Source organism: Vipera ursinii, assembly GCF_947247035.1.
Source record: "Vipera ursinii genome assembly, chromosome: 1".
NCBI classification, from domain to species: domain Eukaryota; kingdom Metazoa; phylum Chordata; class Lepidosauria; order Squamata; family Viperidae; genus Vipera; species Vipera ursinii.
The window spans coordinates 107,500,797-107,513,132 of NC_139512.1; the positions used below are offsets into that span (position 1 = coordinate 107,500,797).

General features: G+C 38.9%; 1 protein-coding gene across 1 annotated transcript in view; it reads right to left on the minus strand.

The window, feature by feature from the left end:
* LOC310638288 (mucin-5AC-like) overlaps positions 1–2,813 on the minus strand; it is a 72,983-nt gene extending 70,170 nt beyond the window's left edge. The window contains exons 1-2 of the mRNA XM_083359224.1: positions 2,719–2,813; positions 696–848 (exon numbers count right to left, since the gene is read on the minus strand). Coding sequence (XP_083215350.1) covers positions 696–848; positions 2,719–2,794 — 229 coding nt within the window. The 5' untranslated portion in view covers positions 2,795–2,813. The remainder of the gene's footprint in view (positions 1–695; positions 849–2,718) is intronic.
* Between the last annotated feature and the right edge of the window lie 9,523 nt (positions 2,814–12,336).

A 12,336-nucleotide genomic window follows, 5' to 3' on the forward strand; every position in this document is an offset into this window, starting at 1 on the left:
GATTTGAAACGGTATGCCTCGCTGAGGGTCTGACAGCACTTTTCCTCTCTTTCCTCTGTGCTTAATCAGAATTGAGCTGGAAGGGACTTTGGAGGTCTTCTAGTCCAACCCCCTACTCAAGCAGGAGACCCTATACCATTTCAAACTGATGTTTGAAAAAACATCAGTTTTTTTCTTAAAAACCTCCACTGCTCCAGTAATGGAGCTGCCACAACCTCTGAAGGCAAGTTGTTTCACTGATTAATGTTCTCACTGTTAGGAAGTTTCTCCTTAATTCCAGGTTGCTCCTCTCCTTGATTAGTTTCCATCCATCGTTTCTTGTCTTGCCTTCTAGTGCTTTGAAGAATAGGTTGATGCCCTCTTCTTTATGGTGGCTCCTCAGATACTGGAATACTGCTATCATGTCATTTCTAGACTAGTGATACCCAGTTTCTGCAACCATTCTCCATATGTTTTTTGTCTCCAGGCCTTAATCATTTAATCATGCTTTAATCATGCTACTCTTTTAATCATGCTACTATTCCAAGAGAAAGCCCAATGCTTTCTCTGCCTACATCTTGCTGCTCAGACAGAGAAATCAACCTGAAACCAACCTATTGGTCTTCCTGAAAGACCAGTAGAAATGTGGGGCTATGCATTCTTATTTTTCACCTTTTACTCTGCCCTACTGTATACATAATGTTACAGATACCTACAGTCATGTGTCTGCTGCACTTGCTGCTCGTCAGGATAGAAGGGTTGTTGGTCCACATATTGGGACTGCTGATCTTCATACTGGGATTGCTGATCCACATATTGGGATTGCTCGTCCTCATATTGGGATTGCTGATAATTAAACTGGGCATGCACTGCAGCAACAATTAGAAAAGCAAAGAATTAATGGTCATGGATTTCATGAAAAATTCACCAGCAACAATTCTGCAAAATATTGTTGTCCTTCTAGTGCTTTATTTATTCATTGGGATATTCTATTTTGTCTATTCATCATCAGCATTTGAAGCAGATAAAAGTAGCTCTCTCTCTCGCTCTCTCTCCCTCCCTCCCTCCCTCCCTCCCTCTTTCTTCATGTATGACAAATCTTTCTGTGCAACTCTGTTGTGGATGTACATGCATTTCAATATACATGTGGCAGCTTCTTTAAAACCAGTGAAATTTCCATCAGTCAAAACTCACTAAAGTCCTATTGGTTTCAGTTTTTCTAGTCTATACTGTATAAATAAATCTGGAAACAATCTACCAAGTGTCTTGTTACATATTTTTGCAATCCCTCTTGGCATTTATTGCTCCTAAATACAACATATTTCAAAGTAAGTTATTTCTTTCTCCTTTTCCTTATGAACCTGGTCATAGTAATTATAGTCATTGGAATAAACTGCTAATATGTAGAACATCTAAATATGTCTAAAAATGTCTAAAAATATCTGTTACCATCCAAAATGAATAACATTAGATTTTGATAGATTCTAAACTACTTCTTTCCATCTTAGTACAACACATCAAAATTCTTCGACAGCAGTCAAATTCCATATTATCACAACGAGTCTTGAATTTTATGCTGGAACCAGAAGCGTATTAAAATATGAACTTGTATTTTTCTTTTTGTCTCTTAGAAAACTTCCCAACATCTTATTACAAGTACCTTGAGTAGAAACTGGGTAAATGTGTTTCACAATAACTGCACTTGTTCTTACTGCTACTTGTCCAGTACAAATGGACAAAAGAAGGAAATGGAATCTTAATTCAGGCAGATCTGTATAGCATATTTTATGTAACCTACATAAGCAACCTTGTCTGTTATGAGGTACTATTAATCATATTTATTGATAAAAACAAAGTCCCCAAAGCTTCAAAAGAGAGCTGCACTTATTTCAAATATGAAGGCGATGGAAAAAAATGGATAGTATTTTCCCAAGAAGATAATGTATAGAGACACTGCTAAAGATAAATATATGTGGTTTGTGGTTTCAGTCAATTTTTTACATGTTGTCTTTTGAACAGTTTTGACCCTCATAATTTCCATCCCCAGTTTCTCTGGGAAATGAATTTAAATGCTTAAGAAAATATCCAGAACATCATCTTTTCAGAGAATCTACGGAGGTAGATCACATGAAATAAAGCTCTGTTCCTTATCTCCAAAATGCTTATTTGTACTGATAAATTACAAGACAGTACATGATCCCAGAAGGGCATAAAGTGCACATTCCTTGAATGGCTGATGATTTTAAGTGCAATCAATTCAATGTTGGCTTTCTAATTCATCAAAATAGCATGAACTTTGCAATAGATTTCAAGAGCTTAATAATCTTGCTATTAAAAGCCACCTGAACAATGCAGTGTTTTTATTTGCCTTATTAACCTTCTCAAGTTTGTAACTTTCCACATTCACATATGATCAACTGTATTTATCCTTGCAGAAAAATGTACATAAAAGAGAGAATTAATTTTCTACAGTTCATATTGCTTCGGCTCCATTAACCACTGTTTCTTTCTTTTTTTTATCATTTTCATCCATCAAAACCCAGCTCAGAAGGTCATTAAAGGCTGGAATATTGGTGAACGATAGGAGAACTCAAGCAAATGTTTGTCAAGTCCTGATAACATTTAATGAGACAAAGCAAAGAAAACAGTGTAAAATCATCAGACCCTCAAGAAGCCAGGCATTTATTTGCTGAATGCCTTCCATATGAAAGGAAATGAACTTCTCTTAAAGTTGCCTACCTTTCTGATGATGGCTTAAGATAATCATTAGTATGGGTATCCATAGTGGTATTCGAGTCCCACTGCCTATCCCCATCCTTCCTGGGGAGCTTGGCAGCATGTACCATATGACGGGCTTCTGAGAAGCCACTTGTCTTTTGATGCCTCTTATATAGCAGGCGTGTGGACTCTGGCTGAGTTCCCAGAGAGTTTCACAAGCTCCCAGAGAGGTGGAGTTTCAGAATCTTTAGCAGGTGCACAGATTGTGGGATGATGCTATTTTACTTTATTCAGAGTTGCTGTGACCATTGAAGGAACTCAGATGAAACAAGGGACAAAGTTCACCACATCTTTTGCCATTTTTGTTCACCATTAAATAGGGTTAAAGAGAAGATGCAATTCTTTTTTTTTAATCCCATTTATATCCCGCCCTTCTCCGAAGACTCAGGGCGGTGTACAATTTAAAGCACAAATCAATGTGCTTAGCAATAGCCTTCATTCTCTGTATATGCCTGCTTATTAGGGCTTTCGCCCCCCCCAAGCGGCATTATTACAAAGTCAGCTTAATTGCCCCCAACAATCTGGGTCCTCATTTTACCTACCTCGGAAGGATGGAAGGCTGAGTCAACCTTGAGCCTGGTGGGATGCGAACCTGCACTAATTGCAGGCAGCTGGTGTTACTTAAGGAGGCATTAACCCACTGTGCCACCAAGGCTCTATTCAAGGATCTTCCGCTTCCTGAGAGTCATGGTGGAGTAATGGTAAAGAGGTTGGGCTACGTATGAGGGGCTCAGGTTCAAGTCCTCCCTCAGCCATACTAGATGATCTTGGGTCATGCACTTTTGCTTAACCCAACTTCCTTCTCAGGAATTTTGTTAATAGAGAAGAATGGGAGGAGGGAGCACTATGTGTATTACCTTGAACTCCTAAATAATAAATAAAGATTGGGTGGGGTTGTTCTATCCTGAATACATAGGTTCTAACTGACCTTTTAAATAAATATTCAAGCTGAAAGTAGCAGTCATTTGAACAATATTACAGAACAAAAATTGAAGGACACACAATTAAAGCTGTTCATTAAAAGCTTCCAGACAATCCTAGTTGAATGCTAAATTAATGGAGAAGTTTTAATTATCTACCTATCCTTTAAAAAGAGTTTGGAGTAAGGGTGAAAAAATTTATGAAAGGTTTGATTGAATTTTCAATGAGGGGAAGAATCTGGAGAACTATGTAATAACCACAAAGACCCTGCACAATGTCAAAAAGCAAATAATAAGTAAGTAAGTAGGGACGCGGTGGCTCAGTGAGTTAGGACGCTGAGCTTGTCGATCAGAAGGTCAGCAGTTTGGCGGGTCGAATCCCGAGTGCCACGTAATAGAGTGAGTGCCTGTTAGTCGTCCCAGCTTCTGCCAACCTAGCAGTTCAAAAGCACATAAAAATGCAAGTAGAAAAATAGGGACCACTACGGTGGGAAGGTAACAGTGTTCCGTGCACCTTTGATGTCTAGTCGTGCCAGCCACACGACATCCTTGGACAAGCGCTGGCTGTTCGGCTTTGAAATGGAGATGAACACCGGCCCCTAGAGTTGGAAACTTTACATTTACCTTAAGTAAGTAAGTAAATCAAAACCTTACTTCAGTATGCTAGGGAAGGCTTTCCCATAGGGAAGCAACAGTTTCTCAGTTCTGCAACTTGAATTAATTTTAGTCTAATCAATCTAATCAGTTACAAGGGACATTGGAAGTCTTCTAGTCCAACTCCTTGCTCAGGCAGAAAACCGTACACCATTTCAGACAGATGGTTGTCCAATCTCTTCTTAAAAATCTCCAGTGTTGGAGCACCCACAACTTCTGGAAGCAAGTCGTTTTACTGATTAATTGTTCTAACTCTCAGGAAATTTCTCCTTCATTCTAGGTTGATTCTCTCCTTGATTAGTTTCCATCAAGCAGGTGCTTTGGAGAATTAGTTGACCCCCTCTTCTTGGTGCAACTCTTTTGATATTGGAACACTGCTATCATGTCACCCCTAGTCCTTTTCTTCATTGAAGTAGAACTAGCCAGTTCCTGCAACAGTTCTTCATATGTTTTAGCTTCTGATCCCCTAATCAACTTTGTTGCTCTTCTCTGTACAGATCAATATGATAATTTAATAAAAGTATTTTCCCAGACATATTACAATATAGTACCTGTATTCAAATCAGGGACTGGTAGTCTATTCAATTAATAGGGAACACTATAGTTCGCATCCCACCAGGCTCAAGGTTGACTCAGCCTTCCATACTTCCGAGGTAGGTAAAATGAGGACCCAGATTGTTGGGGGCAATAAGCTGACTTTGTAATAATGTCGCTTGGGGGGGCGGCGAAAGCCCTAATAAGCAGGCATATACATAGAATGAAGGCTATTGCTAAGCACATTGATTTGTGCTTTAAATTGTAAGCCGCCCTGAGTCTTCAGAGAAGGGCGGGATATAAATGGGATTAAAAAAAAATCTCAGAAGATGGCACAGATATTGAAAAATGTCCACTTCCCAATATCTTGCAAGATTGCGTGTGAAACCTTGTGAATCTTGTAAGATTTGAGCTCTTGTGAGATTTTGCCCATTTTTAAAAAATCACGATAAAACAAATTTAATTTCAAGAATCTTTGGGTGCTACTTATGTATGTGTTGATGGTACTTTGGTGTTGATTGTCTCTATGGGTGCCCATCGGAAGGAAAGACAGAAAGACAGAAAAGAAAGAGGAGTCTGTGCCTATAGATATAGATATCCATGTATATGCACTTATCCCATTCAGATGTCATAAACACTTGCATGGGATGGGGTTTGTGTAGAGCAGGGGTCTCCAACCCCCGGTCCATGGACCAGTACTGTGCCAGAGCATGCGAGCAACCAGGCCACACAAACAAGCAAAGCCCCATCCATGGGATGCAGGCAGCACACGAATCCACGCCCGCTCTGGTCTGTGGAAAAACCTCTCTCCACGGAACCTGTCCCTGGTGCCCAAAAGGTTGGGAATCTCTGGTCTAGAGGGCTGAACCCTCCGGGTTTCATGGTGCCTAAACAGGGTTCCAGTATATGCAGAAATGTAAAGGTTTTTACTCTAGGCTTTATGTAAAGAGATGTCACTCTTTTCTTCACATCACTTGGTTAAATTAGTTCTGCACTTTTGCAACAACTCATTTTAAAAAGATGAGTTTTATTAACAATACTAGTGGTCCATACTAAGCATTTTGGTTTGTACATAAGAATATTAATTTCCATGTGGTCATTCTTTGTCACATTATATATCTTCCTGCAGAATAGGATTCAAATTTCCCAGATCCAGTCTGTTCATGATTCCAGGAAGTAGTTTAAATTTGTTGGCTAAGTGTGGCTGATACCAGAAAACCTGAGCTGGTTCAGATCTAGTAAGTGTTGTGACAGGAAATCAACAGGGAATCCCAGGGCTTTAATGTAGCTGCAGAAGTTTAAAAAAATCTGAAGGAAAAATCTGTATTAGTGCAAAGAAAATTCTGCAGACTTGTCCATGAAGTCCCCCCAAAAGAGCTCAGATCAAAATGAATTTTCATCCCATGTCATGGATTTGTTTAAACTAGAAAGGTGTAATGAGAATTATACCACACCCATCTTTCTCTTTCCAAAGTGACAGGCAAAGTAATGTTTCTCGCACACAACAATCGATAATATAAAAAAGTATGTACTGTAGGCATAATTACTCAGAAAGTTAGGAAACCTATTGGTTGGCTTAGAACTAAGCAAGGCCAAAGAATGCAGTTCAAACAAATGGGAACTCGGTAACAAATGACTTTGTAAATTATATTGTTAAGAATGCTTCCAGTTACAGAAAGGGGTGAATTATGAGAGACTTGTTATCCTAAACAAAACAAAAGAATCCACTTCAATATTTAAATCTGAGCCAGGTTACTTATTTTCAACCAGTCACTCATCTTATAACAAGCAAAACTAAGTAGTTATCTGCCAGTTATAGGCACACATACAAGGCTGGGTTACATTAGACCACATAAATTCATTGAAGATTGCTCAGCTTGCTCAGAATCAAGTGGTAAAATTTTCTGGACTGAAACACCTTTTATTGGTGGTGGAGATTGGCTACTAATAAGCATAAAATAATTTGAAAATTGCCTCCACTCTACATAGAACAGGGAGAGCAATTTCCAGCCTTAAATCCAACTATATTTCACGGTTTAACTTCATGTAGTTCTTGGCCTAATTTGAAAACAAAGATTGAGAGAGAAGATGGGCAGTTCCACCTACTTGTGGCCTCATCCAACTATTGCACATTGTGGCCATAGCAGTTTCCTCAAAGAATACAGCCCTTGCAGGAGAAACGTTTGCTTATTTTTGATTTAGATAAAGTAAAGTTAAAGTAAAAACCAAGTATTTTTCCCTCTGACATGTCAGCCATATTACTATAATTATTTCTACGAACCTGGGAGTTGGACAAACCTGCTGATCAGGTAGAACAAGGTGCATCATTTGATAGATAAACTTCAGTTAATATATTGTTAAGAGAACTATGTAGTTAACCAACTGCTCTCTCTGAGACCATATGTACGGAATGTATTAAAAAGAGAAAAACAAAAAACAAAGAAGAGGCATACATTTCTACTTCCATTCCCAGCTGGGAAAGCTAGGCCCAATAGACTTTGGTTGTCTTTTGGAATATTCATGCCTCTAGTTTGTTGATCCTGTCTATTTGTAAGTAAAATGAAAATACTATAAATGCTAATCAAGTTCGTTAACACCCTTCTATAGGAAGTCATACCTACTTCAGGTCCCATGTTAAGGAAGCTCTCAATTCTTTGGGAAATGGCATATCACTAACAACAGAGTGGAAAAAAGAGATTCTGCTTTCTTTGCTTACAAAAAGCAAGATAAAATAATGAACATTGTTGTTTTAAGAATAATATATCTGTTATTGTGAAAATGCAAAAATCTGGCTAGAATTTTCCTCATCCCAAGAAATGTTAACAGTGTTTTTCAATAATCATTCTCTATGATGATCAGTATGATAGATTTAGAACATTCAGGCTCTGGAGATTAAACCAAATCTCTCAAATGGCCTTGTAATCTAGGTTTCTTTTCTTGTTGCAGATCATAGCAGAAAAAAAATAAGACTAAACTGAGGTGAAATATCAGTATTAAGCTAGCAGATATTGGCATGGAAGATGACTCTGCACCTCTTTCTCATGAGATCTCATCACCGCAGCAGCTGGCCAGGAATGAAATGTTGACCTTGACCATATATTAATGTGAAGGCTATTTACCTAATTTTGAAAGAAGGAAGCTCCACACAGCTTTCCATGGCTTTTTTTTTTCACTTTTTTATTTGCTTAAAAGACAGCAAAAAGCCATTTCAGTCAAGTTTTATTTAGACAGTCAAGCAGCTTCATTTTTTGAGCCTCAAGTGTCTAATAGGTTTCTTTTCCTATCAGTTTCCCCCGTGCCCCCCACAACTAATACCTTGACACAGGTGGATATTGAAGTACAAAATGTATTTATTTTTCAAATTTATACACCACTGATCACAGTATCTGAGTGACTCTAGATGGTTTCAGATAAAAGCCATAAAACCATACAAAATGATATGGTTAAAATACAGAATTAAAACAGTATTAAAGGCAGGATTTAAAAGGTGGAGGGAGCCCCCAAAGTTTCTTACCAGTCTTTGATCCCTATGTCAATTGGCAGAGCCAATCTTCATGTAATTAGTACAAGACAGTTCCTCAGACAGCTTAGTCCCATGTGATAAAGGGCTTTAAAACTGGTAACAAACACCTAGAATTGGACCTGGAAGGAAACTGGCATCCAGTGCAGCTTACACAACGGAGGAGTAACAGCCTCAGGGTTCCCAAAACTGTTCATGAAACTGCATTCTGCATCAGCTGCAGCTTCTAAAGGGGAACAATTGGTGTAGAACATAAAATTGAGTAAAGGTCCTCCTAGCTATGACTATCACCTGAGCAACTGTGAGTCCAGGGCAATCCACAGATTACTCATTGCACTCATCTGGGGAAGTGTAAGGATGGTAAACCCCCAGATAAAGAGGAGCCCTCTCATCCACAGCCACTGTGTGGCTGTTGAAGCCTGTCATTCTCCATACAGTCCCTAATAGCCTCCAAGCACCACAAAATACATCCACAGCATCACACAGTTCATCCAGGACAGAGATGTAAAACTAGTATCCTCTGCCTACTGATGGTACGTCATCCCTTGGTGATGGATTACCTCATCCAGCAGCTTGATGTAGATGTTAAAAAGCAGTTGGGAGAGTACAGAGCCCAGCAGCAGCCCACGAAGCAGGAGCCACAGGCCAGACCTCTTGCTTCCTATCAACAACAATTGGGACCTGCCTCTGAGGAAACCAGCACAAAACTGTCCCCCCCCACAACTCAAAGTATTTTTCTCTGTTTCTTAATTTATAGGCCTAGGCCAGGGGTACGCAACTTCAGCTCTTTTATGACTCATGGACTTCAACTCCCAGAATTCCTGAGTCAGCATAGCTGACTCAGGAATTCTGGGAGTTGAAGTCCATGAGTCATAAAAGAGCCGAGGTTGCCTACCCCTAGCCTAGGACAACTCTAACCAAGCATATCTTAGCTGGTTGTGACTGAGATTAACAGATGTTTACACCTAACATCTGCACACCTTTCTATGTTCCTAGATATTAGAGCTATTGTGAAATAATAGAACTTTCCATTTTTCTCAGTCAGATGCATTAGCAGCTGACCTGGATGAACTGACGGGTAAATCTTTTACCTTCCTTCTATTTACCATCACATAACTCACCAAGGTTAAAATTCATCCAATGAACTGTAAAATTTGTTCTTCAAGGCACTTGTTTTTTTAAAATCTGTAGTGAAGATAGTACTTGTTTGTCAAAGCTAATAATGGGTTATATGCTAAAAATATGTAATTCATAATAATTTTAATATTTTGGCACTTAGCAAACACAATCAAGCCAATCACCTGTCTGAGATGGTATAGGTCAGGGGTAGGCAACCTTGGCTCTTTTATGACTTGTGGACTTCAACTCCCAGAATTCCTGAGCCAGCATGGCTGGCTCAGGAATTCTGGGAGTTGAAGTCCACAAGTCATAAAAGAGCCAAGGTTGCCTACCCCTGGTATAGGTTCTCCTGCTTGAGCAGGGGGCTGGACTAGAAAACCTCCAAGGTCCCTTCTATTCTATTCTGTTCTGTTCTATAATTATTACTATTAAATATAGTAGTATTAGGAGTATTGATGATATGTTAATTGAAATAAAAGAAGAAAAACAAATTAAACTTTAAAATATGTTTTAGTAAGCCAGATTTTAATTCATCATCTGGACCATTTTGGCAAGCCCAATTTTTAATTCATAAACTGAACATAATGTTCCATTGAAAATTGCAAGAACTAGTGGTATAAAAACAATTGAACGGAAACTTTTTCAGTAGGACGTATGATGATTTGTGAAATGCTATATTAAAATTTTCATTTAAATATAATGAATGTATCAATGAATCCAGTCTGACCTATCCATCTGATATAAATATATATATATATATATATATATATATATATATATATATATATATATATATATATATATATATATATATATATATATATTTGTGTGTGTGTGTGTGTATGTGTGTGTGTGTTTTCTGAGGTTTTCGCGGGTGCTTGTATGTAGATCTTTGGTCATTCGGGTTTTTCCCCATGTAGAATTGGAGGTATCAGGGCAACGTTTCGATGAAATCTCATCCGTCATCCTCAGGCTGGTGGCTTCAGCTTCGTTCTTCTGGGAGAAGTGTGTGGTAGGCTGTTTTTTCTTCTTTTTTAAACTGCCAGAGGTGGTGTGGTCTGTGGGTGGAGGTGTGCTCTGATTGGGTGGGGGGTTAGCTGTGTTCTGATTGGGTGGGAGTGTGTTTTGAATGGGGGCTGTGTTCTGATTGGGTGGGGATGTGTTTTGAGTGGATGGGCTGGTCTCAGCTGCCAGCCTTAGACCTGAACTGGTGAGTTGTGCAGCTTTTGTTCGGCTCCATGTTTGTGGTGGTGCCATGTTTTTATAGTGGGTGTCAGTTTGCTTATTGTGTGGTTTGGAGGGGTTTAAAGTGGCTGATGTTGCAGCTGTAGTTAGGTTTCTTTTTTGTGGTTGTGTGTCGTTATCGTTGTGGGTTCGGATTTGCTTTTTGAATGGTGGTGATGTCATGTGATGTTATCATGAGTTTGGGTCTGGTATCATTCTTGGTGGTTGGGACTCGTCTGTCAATCAAGGTGGGTTTCCAAATGGCTGGTAGGCGAGAGGTATCATCTTGTTTGTTCATGCTGTGGGGGCGTTTTTCTATCTCGATGGCTTCTCTGATTATTCTGTTGTTAAAATGTTCAATTTTGGCGATAGTTCTGGTTTTTTTAAAATCAATTTCATGTCCCGTGGCTTTAAAGTGTTGGAACAGGGATGAAGTTTGTTCTCCGTTTCTGAGTGAGTTCCTGTGCTCTTCAATGCGTGCACTTATTCTTCTGTTGGTCTGTCCGATGTATGTGGTGGGGCACATACATCAAAACGTTGCCCTGATAACTCCAATTCTATGTGGGGAAAAACCCGAATGACCAAAGATCTACATATATATATATATATATATATATATATATATATATATATATATATATATATATATATATATATGTCTTGGCGTATTCGGGTCTTTTCCCGTGTAGGATTGAGGGTGTCTTGGCGATGTTTTGACGAGGTCCCACTTGTCATCTTCAGGCTGGTGTCTTCGGTTTCGTGCTTGTGCGACACCAGCCTGAAGATGATGAGTGGGACCTCATCAAAACATCGCCAAGACACCCTCAATCCTACACAGGAAAAGACCCGAATACGCCAAGACCTACATACCTATACCCGTGAAAATCTACGAATATATATATGCTTCTCCCAGAAGAAGGAAGCTGAAGCCACCAGCCTGAGGATGATGGATGGGATTCCGTCGAAACGTTGCTCCTACACCTTCAATTCTACGTGGGAAAAAACCCGAATGACCAAAGATCCACATACAAACACCCGCGAAAACCTCAGAAAACATATTTTTTGTAAAAGAAAAAGGTGCCGGAACTCACACATGTCATACAACCCACCTTGCCTACCAGCGTTCTATGAGAAAAAAAGCCCTGTGTGTTTGTGTGTGTGTATATGTAAATTTTTTGGATTGCTAACAAAGAATTAAAAGATTGCTAACAAAGAATTAAATTTGTTAGCAATCCAACAAATTTACACAAATATGAGCTGTCATTGCTGTGACTACTGCCTGTTGATGCCCTTGGGTTAGGCTGAAACAGGAAATAAGATTTGTCCCATGTTTGGGGCCTAGCAAGGTAATCTAAATACTTAACAAACATTTAACACACACACACACACACACACACACACACACACACACACACATATATATATACACACTGCTCAAAAAAATAAAGGGAACACAAGATAAGACATCCTACTATTAAATACAGTACATTGTGTTGTTTAAGTGTTCCCTTTATATATATATATATATATATATATATATATATATATATATATATATAATTTTTTAATTAAATGGGTTGCAAACACCCATCCCAGAATAATGATATT